The 20711-nt window shown below is 49.8% G+C and overlaps 1 protein-coding gene across 1 annotated transcript in view; it reads right to left on the bottom strand.

Moving 5' to 3' along the window:
- The window catches only part of LOC139170007 (maestro heat-like repeat family member 5), a 55802-nt gene extending 36712 nt beyond the window's left edge, over positions 1-19090 (bottom strand). The window contains 7 exon segments of the mRNA XM_070756709.1: positions 548-603; positions 3567-3726; positions 9824-9952; positions 11416-11570; positions 13876-14021; positions 18860-18933; positions 19028-19090. Coding sequence (XP_070612810.1) covers positions 548-603; positions 3567-3726; positions 9824-9952; positions 11416-11570; positions 13876-14021; positions 18860-18933; positions 19028-19090 — 783 coding nt within the window.
- Positions 19091-20711: the final 1621 nt, after the last annotated feature.

Genomic DNA, 20711 nt, shown 5'->3' with positions numbered 1-20711 from the left:
ACTGCCCCCTGTTTCTAGGTATTATTTTTCCTGCCCCCCCCCCACCTCTGTGCAGATGTACCCGAAGGGGCTGGTTTTTAAAGATTAAGCTTTGCAGCCGAAATGCCCAGACCAGTGATGTCAAACCTTTTTTCCTCTCGGGTGTCGAGAGAGATGCACGTGTGAGTGCCCACATCCATAATTCTATGCCTGGGGAGGGCGAAAACAGATTCCCCCACCCCCAGAGGCCCTGTGCGGGCTGGAAACACCAACTTCTGGTGGGTCCAGTGGACTCGTGTTTCTGCCCTCCCCAGGCTCCAAAGGCTCCTCCCCTGCAGCTGGGGAGGGGAAAAACGCCCTCCCCCACCCCCACCCCCACCCGGAGGCTCTCTGGAAGCCAAAAACGCCCTCCCGGGGCCTCTGTGCGAGCCAAAAATCAGCTGGCCGGCACACCCATGCACGCTGGAGCTGGGCTCGGGCAACGGCTCCACGTGCCACCAGGTTTGCCATCACAGGCCCAGACCTTCTAAACAGACCAGGTGTCAAGGTAGAAGAGCTCTCACCTTACCTCCACCAGTTTTCGTTCCCACACGTCAATCTTCAAGGGGTCACTCTCTGTGAAAGCTGCGTGCGAGAGAGAAGGGGTCGCTGAGGAGGACCCGAGACCGGCGGCCCCTGGAGCACCAGCCGGGCCCTGGGGAGGCGGCAGGTCTTCCAGGGCATCAGGAAGACAAGACAACGTGCGGAGGCTTTGGGCACCACTGCTCTGGTCCTGTGGGGCAGAGTCCCCTACTCTGGACTCTGGACTCCGGGGGGCTGGCTGGGCCTTGCCTGTTACCAACTGGCCCCGTCCCACTCTGGCCCCTGCTTGAGACGGTGGGGACGGAGGCCTGGCAGGGCAGCCATAGGCCAAGGCAGGGCGGGGGCGGGAAGGGGGTGGGTGGAAGCAGGTGCAGCCGAAGTTAATTGTGGGTCTGCGTTGGGGGGGAGGTCTGGGGAAGGCAAAAGGCCGGCTCCTCTCGTCCCCTGGATGCCTTGCATGAGAATGGGGGGGCTGGGGGCCACATGGGTGGGGCTTAAGCATGGAGTGGGAGGACGCCCCACCCCCTGGGCTGCGTTTCATTGGTGGCAAGACCCAGCTTGTTTCCCGCATGGCATTAAAAAGGTTGCGTTGGGGTCCTTTGAGGTGGGAAAGGGAGGGGGAAGGCTGGGGGAGGAGGGCAGGGAAGGGGAGCCACCCTACCCAGAGGGAGATGGCAGGAAGCAGGAGGGGCTACTCCTGGGGAGGCGCCTGGCACGGACGCCCTCTGCCCAGCCGCAGGGGGCTTCAGGGGCCCAAGTCTTTGCTACTGGCCCAGCGCTTAAGGCCAGAGATTGGGGGAGGGTGAGTTCCATCCCTGCCTTGGCTGAAGACCTTCGGACGGTCACTTTCTCCTGGCCAAGCAGCTCTGCCAACCCTCACCAAGGGAGACTGCAGGCAGGCAGCCTCTGAGAATCCGACAGGGTTGAAGGGAAGGGAAGAAATGCAATAATTCTCCTCCACGCACGAGAGGGCTGGGCTGGCTGGGCACGGGAGGCTGCCCTGCGGCTGGTCTTCCCGTAGTGCGGCTGTCCCAGTTTTGTAGCAGGAGGGAGGGGCTACCTGGGAACCCAAAGGGTTGCTGCTGCGGGCAAAGCTGGACGCAGGGGCTCGTCTGGGAAGCTGGACTTCAGGGCTCAGGGGGAGTCACTGCTAAAATACCACCAGGCTGCCTGCTCTCCGGGGGCTTGAGCTCCTGGGCTCCCTGCCCATATTGCCAGGGCAGGCCCAGGAAGGATGGTCCGGGGGGGCGGGGGGGCTGCTTCTCTGAAGTCGGAGAACTGGCCCTTTTCTCAGCGGGATTCAGGTGTTGTGACAGTACTGAGATGTCATATGAAGACCTTTGTGGTGGCAGATCCGTTTTTAAATTATTTTTCCCAGCATTTTCCCAGGTATTGATATTAAGTTACTTGGGTCTGCGTTTTTTTAACATTTTTTAACACTTTTTTTACATTTTACATTTTTTATAGGACTCTGGGGTGTAGTCTGTCTAGTCCTGGTGATATGTATATATATGTATGTGTGTACTGTATGTGTTTGTTTGTTTGTTTGACTTCTAGGCCGCCCAATCCGGAAGGACTCAACTTCGGAGAAGTGATCTCTTACTGTATTTTTGCTAATGTTGAATTTCATCTCGAATCTGTTTTTGTTACTGGACAGTTGAGCTGCTGCAGTTTCTTTTTGCGTGAAGACCGATGCAAAGAATGTGTTGCCTAGCTCTGCTTTGTCTGTGTTGTGCCTGTTGCTTCTTTGCTGTCTTCTCCCTTCAGTGGACCAACTGTTTCCTGTGTTTTTTTCTTGTTGTTTATGTGTTGGAAGAAACTTTTTAAAAATTATCTTTGACTTTCGTTGCAAGTCTTTGTTCATTCTGGGCCTTGGCTGTCCTGATTTTTTCTTTGTAGATTCTGGCTGTCGGTTGGCGCTCTGCCTTAGTCACATTAGTGTGTATACGTAGCACATGCCTCCTTAGTTTTAGCGTGGTTGTGCTGATGGTCATTAATGTTTCAGTCGCTTCCCTGTTGGATCATTGCAGGATGCTGTACTTGGCACTGCACATAGAAAGAAGTTTCAGCGAGTGCACAATGCGGCAGCAGCTGTAATATCGCAGCAGTGCCTAGATCGCACTGTTGTTGCATGGAGAGTGCTGGCTTGGCAGGTGGTGGTGCCGTGGTGAGAACGCAGCAATGCAGCTGATCCAGTTTGGCAGTTCGGTTTTCAAGGTTGACTCAGCCTTCCATCCTTCCGAGGTCGGTAAAATGGGGACCCAGGTTGTTGGGGGGCAAGAGGCTGACTCTGCAACCCACTTAGAGGGGGCTATAAAGCACTGTGAAGTGGCGCATAAGTCTATGTGCCATAGCTGTTAAGCCCTTGCAGGACTCCCTGTCTCTTTCTGTCTCTTCCATCGCACACTTTGGGGAGGGGCCTACTCTGTTGCGGTGCCGGCCCTATCCAAGACCCTTTCTCCTCACCCCAGAAGTGGCTAAACCAGTTCTTAACTCCCACAGGGGTCTCTTGTTCACCAGGCATTAGAATATTAGTGGGCCCAAATAGTACGTGTGCTTTTATGCACTGTTGTGGTTGTGTGGTGCTTCAAATGATTGTATCATTGTTGTACTTTTTGTTGTGCTTTTGTTTTTCTTTGTTTGTGGGGGTTTTATATTGGTGAGATTTGTTTGGGGGAGGTGTACAATATTGGTTGTTAGCTTCCCAGAGTGATTTGGTAAGGTAGGTGGCCACATACATTTTCTAAATAAACGAAAGGGATAAGGAGCTCTGCTGGACTGCACCAAAGTTGTGGTTGCCGTATTGCGTGAAACCTTCTCCCCTCCCTCTGCTTTTTGGGCCCAGAGTTGTTTCCAGAGAGGTCCTGGATTCAGGCTGCCTCAATTTTTCTCTGGGCACCCTGCACCCCAAAGGTTGGGAACCCTGTTTGGACCACGGCCAACCTTCTTCCCGTGACTCAGAAACACAAAGTTGAAAAGCCTGGCGGAGAAAAGAGAGACGGTACCTTTGTTGGCCAGCTTCCCCAACACACAGAGGATGCTGCGGTATGGAATCAGCCTCCCCTGGAAGCCCTCCAGGAGTTTGGTCAGGACCTCCGCTGGGAAATGGCTCCAGAGGGCCACCAGGATGTCCCCCGCTGCGTCCTGGTACAAGTCCTGGAGATCCTGCAGCAGGAAAGGGGGCCAGAAGTGAGGGCCTTCTCCTGCCTCCCTCCCCCATGGAAAATACTACACGGCACCACAAGCTTTGCTATTGCTTCAGTCTCCAAGCAGCAATCACACCTGGACCCCCTTCACAGCGCTTTGACAGCCCCCCCTAACTGGTTTACAGGGAGTCGGCCCCTTTGGCCCCAACAATCTGGGTCCTTTGACAGCCCCCCCTAACTGGTTTACAGAGAGTCGGCCCATTTGGCCCCCAGCAATCTGGGTCCTTTGACAGCCCCCCCAACTGGCTTACAGGGAGTCGGCCCCTTTGGCCCCAACAATCTGGGTCCTTTGACAGCCCCCCCTAACTGGCTTACAGGGAGTCGGCCCCTTTGGCCCCCAGCAATCTGGGTCCTTTGACAGCCCCCCCTAACTGGTTTACAGAGAGTCGGCCCATTTGGCCCCCAGCAATCTGGGTCCTTTGACAGCCCCCCCAACTGGCTTACAGGGAGTCGGCCCCTTTGGCCCCAACAATCTGGGTCCTTTGACAGCCCCCCCTAACTGGCTTACAGGGAGTCGGCCCCTTTGGCCCCCAGCAATCTGGGTCCTTTGACAGCCCCCCCAACTGGCTTACAGGGAGTCGGCCCCTTTGGCCCCAACAATCTGGGTCCTTTGACAGCCCCCCCAACTGGTTTGCAGAGAGTCGGCCCCTTTGGCCCCCAACAAGCTGGGTCCTTTGACAGCCCCCCTAACTGGTTTACAGGGAGTCGGCCCCTTTGGCCCCAACAATCTGGGTCCTTTGACAGCCCCCCTAACTGGTTTACAGAGAGTCGGCCCCTTTGGCCCCCAGCAATCTGGGTCCTTTGACAGCCCCCCCAACTGGCTTACAGGGAGTCGGCCCCTTTGGCCCCAACAATCTGGGTCCTTTGACAGCCCCCCCTAACTGGTTTACAGAGAGTCGGCCCCTTTGGCCCCCAACAAGCTGGGTCCTTTGACAGCCCCCCTAACTGGTTTACAGGGAGTCGGCCCCTTTGGCCCCCAGCAATCTGGGTCCTTTGACAGCCCCCCCAACTGGCTTACAGGGAGTCGGCCCCTTTGGCCCCCAACAAGCTGGGTCCTTTGACAGCCCCCCCTACCTGGTTTACAGGGAGTCGGCCCCTTTGGCCCCCAACAAGCTGGGTCCTCTGACAGCCCCCCCTAACTGGTTTACAGGGAGTCGCCCCCTTTGGCCCCCAACAAGCTGGGTCCTTTGACAGCCCCCCTAACTGGTTTACAGGGAGTCGGCCCCTTTGGCCCCAACAATCTGGGTCCTTTGACAGCCCCCCCTAACTGGTTTACAGGGAGTCGGCCCCTTTGGCCCCCAACAAGCTGGGTCCTTTGACAGCCCCTCCTAACTGGTTTACAGGGAGTCGGCCCCTTTGGCCCCCAACAATCTGGGTCCTCGCTTTGACCGACCTCGGAAGGATGGAAGGCTGAGTCAACCTGGAGCCAGGGAGGAGACTTGAACTGCTGGCAATTGGCAGAATTATCCACCGCACCACCAACCCTTTTTCTAACTAAAAGAACGAAGCTTCGGGCCTTGAGCACAGACTTCCCTCCAAAGGAAGGACCAGCGGGGACTGTCGAAGAATGAAAAGTCTTGAAGCTTCCCATATAACTTGAACCCATCAAAGGTGGAAATAAGATATTGCAAATAGGCTGATTCTCTGTTTTAAAAAAAGTGCTATGGCTACCATGTTGTAAGCCGCCCTGAGTCTAAGGAGAAGGGCGGCATAAAAATCGAATAAATAAATAAATAAAGATTCAAAAACAGTGTGAAAGCAGAATTTTGTTAAAAGAAAACTGGGGCCCAGTGCAGCTCACACAACAATGCTGGACGTGGGCCAGTGGAAGGAGGCACCAGCTGCAGCCCTCTCGGCCGGTTGCAACTTCCGTGTGCTGGTCGAAGGGGAGAGTGACCGCGAGCAAGGCCTCCTGGCCCAGGGAAGGGAGCAACTGGCCCATGCACCTGCCCTTTGAGCCCAAGCCACCCAAACCATTCCCTCTTGCCAGGATCGAATCAAGGCGGGTCTGCAGCCCCACAGGGGGCATCACTGTCCAGCCAGGGATGGAGATGTATAACTGGCCATTGCCAGCAGCACTCTGGTGATGCTGGTGTTAGGAAGAAGCCGCCTGGCACCTGAGCCCTCCTCCCTGGCAGGCAGCCCCCGTCCTTCCCCAGCACCAACTGGGATTGGCCATGGAGGAAGGTGGGGGTCTCCCACTCCCAGTCCCCAAAGGTGGTCCAGAAGGCCCCCCCGATTGCTGCTCAGAGATCCAGGGCGGCGTGGAAGGTAACACACACCTACCAGTCTCATTCACAAGCACAACCAATGCAGTCACATGATCAGCCAGACTAAAATGAGAGAATCAGTGCAGGATCCACTAGATCATTGGTGGTCAAACTCAATGCCCAGGGCAGCTTCCGCCTTGCAGGGTGCCTCGATTTGGCCCATGGGGAGAGGGCGTGGCCAAGCACTGTGGTGACACAGAGTTCCCCACACTCCACTGGGGAACACCAAATCCCTGTCGCCTGGGGACCTGGTCCAGTCCGAACCGAGTCGGAACTGCCCGGGAGGGGCAGTGAAGAAGAGAGACGCTGTCAGATATCTGTTTGGGGTCAGCATATCCTACAGAGAGCCGATTTAGAGTCCTTAACCAGCAGCCGCAGAGGAAATTGGCTAAACAGAGCCGTCCAAACGAAATGCAAGGATAGATTCTTTTTGAAGTTGGAAGTCATCTGGGAAGAGGAATCAAGAAAAAGTGCCGGAGATGAAGATGTAGACGTTGGTGGGTGATCTGGCCAAAAGAAATATTACTAAAGTACCCCCAAACTGGCAGGAATAGCCAACACTCCAGAAGATAGGCGCGAAATACAGAAGGATCGTGGCTAACTGGAACACTGGGCGCTATCTAACAAAATGAAATCCAATGGTGAAACAAGGAACAGAGCAGAACAGAACAGAGTAGAATAAAATAGAACAGAACAGAATTCTTTATTGGCCAAGTGTGATTGGACACACAAGGTCTTTGGTGCAGATGCTCTCAGTGGACATAAAAAGAAAATATACATTTGTCAAGGATCATGAGGTACAGCACTTAATGATTGTCATAGGGGACAAATAAGCAATGAAGAAACAATCAACATAAGGTTCTACATTTAGGCGAGAAAAACAAAACGCACAGGTACAGTTTAAGTGGTACATTGCTCAACAGTAGTAACTGTGAGAGGGATCTCGGAGTCCGAGTGGACGACCATTGAAATAGGAGCCAGCCGTGTGCAGCAGCTGCCAGAAAAGCCAACACAGTTTTAGGCTGCATCAACAGAGGGACAGAATCAAAATCACGTGAAGTGTTCATACCACTTTACAAGGCCTTGGTAAGGCCACACTTGGAATCCTTCATTCAGTTTTGGTTACAGAAAGATGCAAAAAAGATGTTGAGACTCTAGAAAGAGTGCAGAGAAGAGAAACAAAGAGGATTCAGCTCCAGTGCTCTTAGAAGCAGATGTCTTAGAAGAACTTGAACGATTAAAGATAAATAAGGCAATGGGCCCAGATGGCATCCACCCCAGAGTTCTTAAAGAACTCAGATCTGTCATTGCTACCCCCCTGACTGATTTGTTTAACCAATCCCTATTAACAGGAGATGTTCCTGAGGATTGGAGAATGGCCAGTGTTGTGCCTATCCACAAGAAGGGCAGTAGAGAAGAAGCTGGTAACTACAGGCCAGTTAGCTTGACATCAGTTGTAGTTAAAATGATGGAGACTCTACTCAAAAAGAGGATAAATCAGCACCTAAAAAACAATAACTTATTGGACCCAAATCAGCATGGCTTTACTGAAGGCAAATCATGTCAGACTAATCTCATTGATTTCTTTGACTATGTCAGAAAGTTGTTGGATCAAGGTGGTGCCGTGGATATTTCCTATCTGGACTTCAGCAAAGCCTTTGATACGGTTCCACATAAAGAGCTGATAGATAAATGAGTGAAGATTGGACTTAATCCCTGGATAGTTCAGTGGATTTCAAGCTGGCTGAAGCATAGACATCAGAGAGTTATTGTTAACGGCGAGTATTCTGAGCAGAGTCAGGTTACAAGCGGTGTGCCACAAGGGTCTGTTCTGGGTCCTATTCTTTTTAATATGTTTGTGAGTGACATAGGGGAAGGTCTGGTAGGGAAGGTTTGCCTATTTGCCGATGACTCTAAAGTGTGCAATAGGGTTGATATTCCTGGAGGGGTCTGCAATATGGTAAATGATTTAGCTTTACTAGATAAATGGTCAAAGCAATGGAAACTGCAGTTTAATGTTTCCAAATGTAAAATAATGCACTTGGGGAAAAAGAATCCTCAATCTGAGTATTGCATTGGCAGTTCTGCGTTAGCAAAAACTTCAGAAGAGAAGGATTTAGGGGTAGTGATTTCTGACAGTCTCAAAATGGGTGAGCAGTGCGGTCGGGCGGTAGGAAAGGCAAGTAGGATGCTTGGCTGCATAGCTAGAGGTATAACAAGCAGGAAGAGGGAGATTATGATCCCCTTATATAGAGCGCTGGTGAGACCACATTTGGAGTACTGTGTTCAGTTCTGGAGACCTCACCTACAAAAAGATATTGACAAAATTGAACGGGTCCAAAGACGGGCTACAAGAATGGTGGAAGGTCTTAAGTATAAAACGTATCAGGAAAGACTTAATGAACTCAATCTGTATACTGTAGTCTGGAAGACAGAAGGAAAAGGGGGGACATGATCGAAACATTTAAATATGTTAAAGGGTTAAATAGGGTTCAGGAGGGAAGTGTTTTTAATAGGAAAGTGAACCCAAGAACAAGGGGACACAATCTGAAGTTAGTTGGGGGAAAGATCAAAGGCAACATGAGAAAATATTATTTTACTGAAAGAGTAGTAGATCCTTGGAACAAACTTCCAGCAGACGTGGTTGGTAAATCCACAGTAACTGAATTTAAACATGCCTGGGATAAACATATATCCATCCTAAGATAAAATACAGGAAATAGTATAAGGGCAGACTAGATGGACCATGAGGTCTTTTTCTGCCGTCAGTCTTCTATGTTTCTATGTTTCTATGATTAGGGGACCGAAGGCCAAAACATATGAAAAACAGTTGCAGGAACTGGGCATGGCTAGTTTGATGGGAAGAAGGACCAGGGGAGACATGATAGTAGCCTCCCACAATATCTCAGGAGCTGCCACAAAGAATAGGGAGTCAAGCTATTCTCCAAAGCACCTGAAGGTAGAAGAAGAAGCAATGGGTGGAAACTAAACAATGAGAGAAGCAACTTAGAACTAAGGAGAAATTTCCTGACAGTTAGAATCATTAGAAGTTGTGAATACTCCAAGATGTTTCCCCTGGTCCTTCTTTTCATTAAAGAGGTATTAACACTTCACTTGATCTTGATTCTATCCCTCTGTTAAGGTCGCCCAGAACTGCCTTGGCCTTTTTGGCTGTCCAGTCTCTTCTTGAAAACCCTTCAGAAGGGAGGCCACTTACTTCATGGCTTAATAGCTCCACAGCCGGGAAGTTCCTCAAGGTCAAGCGTGGATCTGTCTTGGGGAAGCTTCCACCCGCTGGGCCTCGTCTTATCTTCGGGTGGCAAAGGGCACCAGTCTCCCCCTCCGCCTTCTCCTCCCTCTTCTCGCCCACCCAACGGTGCCCCCATTCCGTGGATTCTTGGGGACACACAGACTTAAGCTGGGTTAGATGTTCCTCTGGCTGGAACTTCTACCCAGAGGTGGCTACCTCCCAGTTTGGAACGGTTCGCGCAAACTGGTAGTGAACTGCTGGCGACGTCATGGTGACATGGTTCAGTTGATGATGTTGTTTTGAATTTTTAAATTTTTAAAACCTTTTCTGAATTTTAAAAAAAATTCTTCTGAGCATGTACAGAAGCAGAGTTTCAGCCGCTGTACATTCAGTTGCCATTTTGTTTTCAGTTTTGGGGTTTGTTTTTTTAATTTGGGGGCCTGAGAGGAAGCAGACCGGCAGCCAGGGGAGTTAGAGCCCCTCCCTGGTTCTACCCAAAGGGAAGTGGGGAGGGGAGGGCGCCCTTTGGTCCTTACTGTGGTTCTTAGCATGTCCTCAGCAGCCAGCTTGATGATCACTTTGGCTAATTTGTGGTCGATGTGACTGGAGGATCTGATCACCGCCTGCAGGATTTGGTTGATGCGCAGCCGGTGTTTTGGCGAGATCTGCAGAAACACAAACGCAGAACCGATCGGTAGTTTGACGTCTGAAATTACGTGAGAAACACAACTTCTTAGGAGTGCCTCCGTCGTCCAGGTCACGCTGTCCCGAAAGGCAACTGGACGTGGTTTCTTTTTCCTTTGGAAACGTTTCTAAACAGAACTGAAGAAGCTTTTTGGAAGAGAAGTGAAATGTTTTCAAAGGGGAAAAAAACCTTCCAGATGCCTTTTCATTTAATTTCATTTATTAGATTTGCTCACAGCAATAATAAAAGCAATGCACAATAACAAATCTAATATTTAAAAATGTCTAAAACCCCCATTATTTAAAAACAAGACCTACAAACATACCATACATAAATTATATAGGCCTGGGGGAGATATATCCATTCCCCCATGCCTGGCGGCAGAGGTGGGTCTTAAGGAGTTTACGAAGGGCAAGGAGGGTGGGGGCAATCCTAATCTCTGGGGGGAGCTGGTTCCAGATGGTCGGGGCCGCCACAGAGAAGGCTCTTCCCCTGGGTCCTGCCAGATGACATTGCTTCGTCGACGGGACCCGGAGAAGGCCAACTCTGTGGGACCTAACTGGTTGCTTGGGTTCATGCAGCAGAAGGCGGTCACGGAAATATTTTCGGTTGAGAAACATGTTTTATTTCCAGATAAGTATGCCGAATAATACTGCAGATAGAAGATAGAATTCTTTATTGGCCAGGTGTGACTGCACACAGAAGGTATTTGTCTTGAGTGCAGATGCTCTCAGTGATGGCGAAACTTTTTTCCTCGGGTGCCGAAAGTGTGTGTGTGTGTGTGTGTGCTATCTCGCATGTGCGAGTGCCCACGCCCATAATTTAATGCCAGGGGAATGGAGAAAATGCCCCCTTCCCCCCCCAGAGGCCCTCTGGACGCCTGAAACAGCCCATTCCCCAAACCCTGGTGGGTTCCAGTAGGCCCGTTTTTCACCCTCCCTAGGCTCCAAAGGCAAAAGTGCCCTCCCCCCCGAGACTTTCTGGCAGCCAAAATTGCCTCCAGGCAAGCCAAAAAGCAGCTGGCTGGCACACACATGCCCACTGGAGCCGAGCAAGGGTAACAGCTCGCCTGCCAGTTCCCCCTGTGGCCCTCGTGTTGTATGTTCGCCATAGACGACGGGGCTTGGAAACAGTATTGGAAACGGAGGAGGGATATGGCTGCCCCTCCCCATCTTCTGGAAGTCCCCCTCCCCCTCTCTCAAGACCCCGGCCCTGACACACTCCCACGGGTCCTCGACTGGACTCCAGCCTCCAGCAGAAATCCTGGCCGGGGAACGTGTGGGCAGCTCTGGCCGGTGCCTCCGTTTTTGAGCCGAGGTGCCCAGACAACTCTGGCTTCCAGTTCTCCTGACTCGCATGCAGAGTCCTACACGACCCCCTGCCAGGGCTCCCCCAGGAGGTTGCTGGTCCAGCAGAGTTTCACCTAAGTGAAGGGACATCTACCTTATGGATGCTGTGGCGATATTTGCAAATGGCCCGCAAGACTCCCGCCAGTTTAGTCTCTGCCAAGGTGCACAGGTTGTTGGTGGACTCTTGCACTTGGGAAGGGTCATTTTCTTCTCGGAGATTCCTCAAGTTGCAAAAGCAGAGCTGAGATTCTGGGAAACAGAGAAGGAAAAAGGCCGTCAGCCACCGTCCCCAAGGGCCTGATCCTGCACGGCTCAGCTAAGAACTTCTGACATTTCACGTTCAATGAATTTCACACGGAAATGAAGAAAAAGTTTGTCCACACCAGGCGTCATTTCGTTCCCTGCTCTAGCTCACTTTCTAAGGCTGTTCTTCCTCCCTCCTACAGGGAGGTGGGCTCCCCCCCCCCCCGAGCAGCTCGTCCGGTGAATGGCAGGAGCTGAGGGTGGGCGATTCCTCTTGGGAAGTTTTCCCAGCCTCTGGGACGCTTCCCAGCACCAGATGTGGAGGCTCGCCAGTCCCACCACACCTGCCTGAGCTCTTCCCTGGTTCAGGCGAGCAGGTAGCAGGTGCAGCGGCTGGTTCGGAGAATGAGTAGCACCGCAGTGTGAGGCTCCGCCCACCTGCCCCAACATCACCACTTCCTGTTTTTTTTAAAAAAACTTTTTAAAAGCTTTTTTTCCCTGCCTGAAAGAGGGATGGAGGGAGGGGAGGGGGGGGAGGGAAGAAAAAGAAAGAAAGAAAGAAAGAAAGAAAGAAAGAAAGAAAGAAAGAAAGAGGAAGGTGTTGGAAGGAAAAAAACAGAACTCACTTTCCAGCAGGGAGATTGCTTGGCAAAGAAGAAAAACAAATGCTGTCTCTTTAAATCAGGAGTCTCCGAATTTAGCCGCATGGGAGTTAAGTGCAGACTTTGCAGACTCCTGCTTTCAATGGAGAATCCTTTGGAAGCTGCTTGGAAGGAGGTTTTAATTGGAGAAGCAAGTGACATTCTGGGTTAGCTGACCAATCAGTTGGATAGAAGGGAGGATTCTTATGTGGTTCTATGTTTTTGAAGTTTGGGGGTTTGTGCAAATATGGGCTCTGGGTTTGTGAAAGGGTTCGGGTGATTCCCATTGTGGCTAAACGACTTTTGTCTTGTGTCGGGTCTTGAGTGTGGGGCTACTTATTTTCATTCTACTATGGGTTTAAATGTTTGGGATTTTCTTTTATCTCATATATCATATATATTTTCTTCCTTTCATATATCCTCTCCTCTATTTTTATATATTTTCTTTATATATATTACTACATGTCTATTCTCTTCTATATGTATTGTCTATTGGACAAAATAAATAAATAAAATAAATACAATAATAAATTTGGGTTTTATGGCTGGGGTTTTATAATTTTATATTTTGTATTCATTTTAACTGGTAAGCTGCCCTGAGTCCCCTGGAGAAAGATAGCCTAGAAATCCTAAATCAATCAATGAATGGACTAACTAACTAAGGAACTAACTAACCACTGTGTTTTGTTAGCTGCCAAATCTGGCCATGGGGAAATTTCAAAATACTGTACACCCCCCCCCCCCCCGTCTTGAATGGGTTTTCTAGGCATTTGTCTGCCTGCCTGTGTGTATGGAGCCAGATGTCGACCCTCTGCGTGTGGAGGGAGCTCCAGGCAGGTTCTTTGTGAACAGCCTCGTCTTCCCTTGTTTTTCTCTGAGCCTTAGGAGTAATATTTTGTTTGGGGGGGGGGGGGGGTTACTTCCCACCAAAGAAAGAGAAAGAGAGAGGGGGAGGGAGGGAGGGAGGACCACAGGCCTTGAGGGCACGGGACACAGTTTCAGCGGGTGCTCCGAAACAGCACGGCAAAGGCTGGAAGGGACCTCGGGGGCCATCTAGTCTAACCCCCTGCCTGCTCCCTGGCAAAATGGACTGCCACCCACTCACTCACATGACCACCTGGCCACGCCACCTGAAGCCACACCCACCTGACCCCCAAACCATGTCCACAAAATAAGCCCTGCCCACAGAACAGGTCAGAAGGAATGGCACCTCTCGCCCCTCAGACTGAACACCGGGCAATGCTGGGGAATCAAGTGCTGTGCCCGGGGCTCCGGCAGGAACCTCTACCCCGCCTGCCCCAGCAGCACCAGCTCACAGACGCGCATGCTGCTCTCTCTCCGGATTCAAGGCAGTATAGACGGTTCCTGCCGGGACGGCGGACTGTGTGCAGCAGCTCTGCGGCTCTGGCATGCGAGCATGGCCTCCAGCGCAACTTGGCCTCTTGCACCTGTGCAGCTAGGGAGATCTCGCACAGGGGACGCGCATGTGTGCATGTTTCCACGAGTTCTTTTGCTTCTGCGTCCTCATGCGAGATTTTGCTACCTGCACAGAAAGCGGACTTGCGCTCCGACCCTCGCTCACGCGCCAGAGCCAGAGAGCTGCACGCAACCAGCCGTCCCTGCAGGGCCCCGCGGCTGATTTCACGTCTTAAGGCGGCAAAGCCCATCACCGTTTTCGTTCAGCTCTTCCTCCGGGGCGTCTGGCTTTTCCTTCTGCCGCGGAGAGTCTTTGCTCGGGTTGCAGGCCTCCTCCCTCGAGGGGTGGCTGCGGACTCGGTTCTTCCGGCGGCCCAACCGCTTGAAGGCCGAGCAGATCCTGGAGCAAAGCAAGGACAGTTTACGTCAGCCTCCTCCCCTTATGCCTCCATTACAGACGGACTGGCAGTCCTGCAGCACACACATTGATTGCGGTTGTTGTTGCTCTTTTTATGATTGATTGATTGATTGATTGGGCTTCTAGGCAGCCCTTCTCCGAATACTCAGGGTGGCCCACAACACATAAAAACAGTACAAAAAACGTCATAAGGTCCAATTGTAAAACTAACCTAAAAACCCAAGTGTTAAAAACACCACACAACCACATTCATCCCAAATTATTATTATTATTTTATTATTTATTAGATTTGTATGCTGCCCCTCTCCGTAGACTCGGGGCGGCTCACAACAAATCTCAGTTGTGGCATCGGCCGGAGGAGAGTGTCCACTCTGGACGGCCCCAGACCGACTGCCAGCAAAGGTGAGTTTCTAAAGCCTTCTGCAAGGCCAGGCGAGTAGTGGGGGGGGGGGGGCCCTTGTTGTAATCGTTGTTCTTATCGTTGCTGTTGATGATGTTGGCTGCACAGCCATCCAGATGTCCAGACTGGATTTGGCAGCAACACCTGCCCATTGAGTCCTTCTTAGGGACCTGGGACAGGCAGAGGTTGTTGTTTGATGGAAGCCATTCCCAGCAAAGCTGCCTTTTGCAATTGACCGATGTGAATTTGTTAATGCCAATGGTGTTCAAGTGAATCCAGGCCAAATCGCCCTGGTCGACTCGCCCCTGGACAACTCACCGTGGGACAAGAGTAGCAATAATAATGGAGAAATGGTGGAATAGGATAATTGAAGGATGCCAAAGGAGGGGCGAAATGTGAATGAGAAAAATTATAATATTTTAAAAATTATTTTAAATAATTAAATAGAATTATTAAATTGTCCCTTGGTCCCACGGTTAATTGGCTGTGGTGAGTTGGCAATGGTGAGTTGTCTCATTTGGTGTTCAAGTGGTGCCCCAGTTGCTTTGGGGGTTATTATTGTTACGTTGTGGTTATTAGGTCATCTCAAATATCTGCGTTTGGTCATCTGGAGAAGAGGCAGGCCAAGCAGCGAGCCTCCCGCACAGAAGCATCCCCCTCGCCAGACGAGTCCCGGCCTGTGCGCTTCCTGGGCTGCTGGCAGAATGAGGGGCAACCAAGGGAGCAAAGGGCAGGGCCTTGCCTGGCACCGTGTTTCCGAGAGGGCAGCACCCAGGAGGACTGAAGGGCTGCGTCTCTATCGGGCCTGGCTCGGCGGTGAAACCTCAAACTGTTCTCTACCGGTTCTGTGGGCGTGGCCTGTTGGGCATGTGACTGGGTGGGTGTGGCTTGGCGGCAATATGCTGGCTCTGTTGAAAAGTGCTATTGCTGAAGGGCGGCATAAAAATCAAATCAAATCAATCGGTCAATCAATCAATCAATATAGTTAGGAAGACCAGGGGAGTGGGGGCTTGGGAGTGGAGCCTTCGGTGCCAAGTCCCTCTTCTGCTCAGATTAAAATCACCTCCCACCGCACCCCACTCAGTCCAGTTAAACGCGTGCAGGACGATGGGGTTTGTTTCGTTGTCAAAATCCGAGTGCTGGTGAGGATGCTGCCTGGAACTGTCAGAAAACGTGATGCACACAGGCCCAAAATGCCTGAAGGGCAGGGGCCGGTGGGTGAGCGGGGTTACCTTTGGAGGATAAGACGCACCCAAAATTGTAGCCTCTTTTGGGGATGGGGGGTAAAGGTATGTCTTGTAGTCTGAAAAATACGGTACATAAATTATATATTGTAAATTATATTTATATATAAGGAAATGCCTTTGAGTCAGTGTTGACTCCTGCCGTTTCCTTGCCAGGGCTGAGCGGGATTGGCACCCAACCAGGAATAGAGGTCGCGAGGCTTCTGCTTCTTAAACAGCAACCAAGGTGATTGGGTGACTGGACATCATGTGAAGAGCAATTGCATTAATTGGGTCTGTCTAAGGCGGACATGGTAGCGGTGAATTCTCTGAAGCGCCCGAAGGCAGGACAAGAGCAACGTGTGGACAATAATCAAGGAGAGAAGCGACCAAGAAGAGAATTTCCCACAGCGAGAATCATGAATCAGCGGAGCGACTTGTGTCCAGAAGTGGTGGGTGCTTCATCATTGCAAGGTTTTGAGGAAGAGGTTGCACGGCCAGTTGTCCAAAGGGATGCGGGGGCTAAACCTTTAGACACCTGGGGGACAAACTGCGCACATGCGCAGGCCCAAAGGTCTCCGTGCAGCAGGGACCTGAAGACCAGCCGGCCAATGGGAGGGGGGTATTCCCAACACCGGCAGGGGGGCAAGAGATAAGATCTTCTTTTGGGGTGTGTGTGAAAGAGAAGCTCATGAAGGAAAGGCCACAGACCTCTGACCTGGGGCGATGGTGAGAGAGGGCTCGGCACGGCTCGCATGCCATACGTTCGGCATCACGGACAAAGGCTCTACTATAACAAACATATAGTGGGTTCGGGTAGAAGATCTCCATGGTCCGCTCAGCCCTGTTGTTCCCTTATGCTGCTACTAAAGCAAGCTAAGTGTTTCATTTGCTGCCCATCAGACGTTTGGGGAAATTCCTGTGCTGCCCCAAATGCCACCAGATACACTTTAATCAGCTGGGATGGGCAGTTCTAGCAGGCCCAGGAATCGCCACCGAAAGCAATCCCAGGGTGATCCAGCCATGACAGGCCACGGTACTGTCCTTCAGGTGGTGTTGCAACAAAAACCGGAGTGAAGGTGAGATACCGGAATGCTCAGTCAGACCAAAGATTGACGTGCATGTAAATCTTCTCTTCCCCACGAGAGGCGCCCCGTGATCCCAGGACCATGAAACAGCTTGAAAGCCCTCTCGGTCATTGCTTTGAGGTCAGACTGAAGTAGAAAAGCAAAGCCACCATTTCCCCTCCCGTATCCTCCCTCCTTTCCAGAGAGCAGACCTAGGAAGTAACCCCTCCCGACCCGCTCGTGCCTTCTCTCCTACCTTCTACAGAGAGTCATGTTCTCTGGCAAATTTTGTCATCTGCCTTAACCCAGCTGACATCTCCCAGATCTCTGAGGGCAACTCAGTTCTCCAACTCCCTCCAATGTACTCTAGGTCATATGTGACATCACAATTGGAGGCTGCATTCATCCCAGGCAGGGCCAGCGATGGAAGCCTAGAAGGGGCCAGAAGGCAGCGGCTGAAGCTGACCAAGCCTGCCCACAAAACTGGCCAGATGCCTTCCTGTCCTCCAGAAGGCCAAGGAGACCCCTGCCCTTGACGCTCTCAGGCACAATTCTTTCCATCCATTCTTCACCCCACTTTCACCACGTTACCAATCCAAGAAGTAAAAGTAGCAAAAGCAGAATCCAAAGAAAATTTAGTTCCTTACTTCTTATATAAATAAGGGATTTTTTCCTTCATGGGTAGAAAATGTAGCTGAAGCAGTTTCTGAAACAGCACAAAAAAAATGCTACAGAAAAAAAGAGGGGGGAGGGAGAGGGGGAGGGGGAGGGAGGGAGAAAGAGAGAGGGAGGGAGTTGTATTTTGGTTCCGCACCCGCGCGTCCCTCGTCCTCTGGTAGTTCTGCTGTGCTACATGAGACCTGAAAGAAACTTTGGTGGGATAAAACCCATGAATGGAATATGAAGCCAGGGGACTTTAAACTGTTTAAAAGAAACAGACCTAATACAAGCGGAAGTGGTGTTGAGTTATATATAAGAAATACTATATGTAAGAGACAGAAGGACAGTGATGAAAACCATCTTTAATGGTTATGGGTAAATATAAAAAGGGGAGAATGACATTGGCACCAGTGGTGGATTTCAAAAATACTGTTGGCACGGTTTGTCTGGAGGGCGTGGCTTGGCGATCATGTGACTGGGTGGAATGGTCTCTTGGTGATCATGTGACTTGGTGGGAGTGGCCAAGTTGAGGTCAATGGTTTTTTCCCCTAATAAATGACCTACAAAACGAATGACCTGGGTAGGGTTAGGGTTCAGAGAGGCTAACGTGGTATAAATAGAACAGTATTAAATGAAAATGACATAATAAAACCAGTAACACAATAAGAATAATGTAATGTCGTAAAAAGAACCACACACACACCACGGTCAATGCAATTGCAGACCTGCCATGAAAGCCAGGGCTTGACGGGTTTCCGGAAGACCAGTAGGGAGGAGATAGCAGGAATCTGCGTGGGGAGATTCGACTTTTATCAATATTCTGTCTTTTTAATATTTCCTAAAATATTTCATTCTTATAGGAGAGAGGCGGGTGCGGACTTTCTTCATTAGGGAAACGGTAGAGCTGGGGACTTAGCCAACACCCTGGTTTATATAATAAAGTTATCATTTTTGTAATACCTTCACAAACCCCTGGCGGTTTTCGTGTCCAATACGCAGCTAGTCCTCCAGAAGTGGGATTCCCTTCCCTTCCCTACCGGTTCACAAAAGCGAGTGTGCGCATGACGTTGGGATGGGTGGGCAGAGCCCCCACCTGTTCGTGCTATCCTGAGAGAAACGGCTGAATCCCTCCACTGTTAAGTCCTCGGCTCATGACAATTGAGCCCCACATTTTTCCCAGTAGACAAGACCCAAAAGGGGACACGTGAGCATGACATAAACACATGCTAGTTACCAACCATCGCAATTTTGAACACGTGACCATGGGAATGCCATAAAGAATCACTTTCTTCACTGCCTTTCACTAAATAATTTTCCAAGTCTTCGGAGAAGGGTGGAATACAAATATAATAATAATAATAATAATAATAATAATAATAATAATAATAATAATTTTCTGCATAGCTGTCGACTGCATCATTGCCTATTAATATTAATAAGGCATTAATAATAAAGATACAGAATAATAACCTTAAAATCCAATTTAAAAAGTGGGTTTCTTTTTGTGGCTGCAATACCGGATTTGACCACAGGACGTCAGTTTTCTATCATTAACAATGCTGAATCAGGCATAGCAGCAAAAAAAAAAAAAAAAAAAGCCCCTCAGTTCCTTTGTGCCCTTCTCTTGGCATCCCTCACCAACTTCCTTTGGTAACACCCTTCTAAGCATGGACGAGTTCCTGTGTGCCCTTCTCCTGGCATCTCTCACCAACTTCCTTTGGCAGCGATCTTCTAAGCACTACCGACTTCCTTTGTGCCCTTCTGCTGGCATCCCTCACCAACTTCCTTTGGCATCGCCCTTCTAAGCACTGCTGACTTCCTGTCAGTTTTCAGAGGGCCCCCTTTGGAAACCCCGCCCTCTTCTCAATTCCCTCTCAGCTGTTCCCTTTTCCCACCCTTTTCTCCCTGAGGAAAAGCCCGCCCTCTCTCCTCAGAACGCTGGTTGATGACGTTTAACAGCAGCGCCGTTCTCTTTCTGCAGAGCAGCTTGGGCAATATCTCTGCAAGTGACCGGCCATGGGAACGCGTCAACTGCCGGTCGAGAGCTGCCTATGGGAAGAGGTAAAATGTCATTCGGGGTTTTCTTGGAGGGGGGGGGAGCCATCTGGGGTTGCAGAGGGCAAATTCCCAAGGCCTCTCAGTGGCTGTGATTCACAGAGCAGGGATCTCCAAGCTTGGCAACTTTAAAACTCGTAGACTTCAAACTCCCTTTCCTTTGCTGGCTGAGGAAAAGTGGCGTCCATAAGTGCACTGGTGTGCCTTTCGTCCCCTGTCCAATTGTCTTTCCTTTCTCTCACTTATCATATATATTTTCTTTCTTTCATGTATCCTCTCCTCTAAGTTCATTTTACCCTTATATATTTTACTACATGTCTATTTTTCTTCCTATGTATTTGTGTATTGGACAAATGAATAAATAAATAAAATAAATTCTGGGAGTTGAAGTCCAAACAGTCTTTGCCCAGTGTGGGGATCCCTGCTCTATTGCAAAAGTTTATTCTCTTTTTTGTCAAACAGTTTCTTATTTTTCTCCATCTTCTCACCAATAAATTTACATTATATACCTTTCTATATTACAAGCAACATATATAGTTACACAATTTAGTCCATTACTCCAGAATTCACCTCTTACTCAATTTTTTCCCCTTACCCATCACCAGTCTGCCCCTCTTCTTGTTCTTTCTTGCACTCCCTCCCTCTTTCTCCACCTCCTCCTCCTACCTATTAACTCCTTCACTCCTACTTTACTACCTCTCTCTCCTCCTCTTCCTCCCCTTCTTCTTCCTCTTCCACCCTCTTTAGCCTTTCCTGAGTTTCTCCCATCCTAGGTCAACTCATAATTAGCAGACTGATGGTATATATTCAAATTGAAAAATTACGTACCCCTAAGTCTTCCCAAAAATGTTATTGTTTATAAAATTCATTCATAAAAAACCCCAAAACTTTAATGTAATCCAATCCCGAGTCTTTGGAAAAGGGCTGCATACAAATATACCACTACTACTACTACTACTACTACTACTACTACTAATAATAATAATAATAATAATAATAATAATATGTCAAAACAAAAAGAAACCACCTGTAGTGAAAATTTTTTAGCTTTGTCTTCTGGTTTCTCCATTACATTATTTCACTGTTTGAATCCCTCATTTAATTGCTATAGCTTAGTTTTCCAAAATTGTTATTTCTTGTGCCTTTTCATTTTTAGGGCTGTTGCTTCCTCCCATTGTTGTATCTCTTCCTCCCTATCTGTTTTTTCTTATTTCTTCATTTATCGTAACCAAACACTTCTAAAATAACTGTAGACATATTGTTAAAC

Source organism: Erythrolamprus reginae, chromosome 7, assembly GCF_031021105.1.
Source record: "Erythrolamprus reginae isolate rEryReg1 chromosome 7, rEryReg1.hap1, whole genome shotgun sequence".
Taxonomy (NCBI): domain Eukaryota; kingdom Metazoa; phylum Chordata; class Lepidosauria; order Squamata; family Dipsadidae; genus Erythrolamprus; species Erythrolamprus reginae.
Note: the sequence above shows the minus strand (reverse complement) of the source record. Positions and strands in the feature narration are given on the sequence as shown.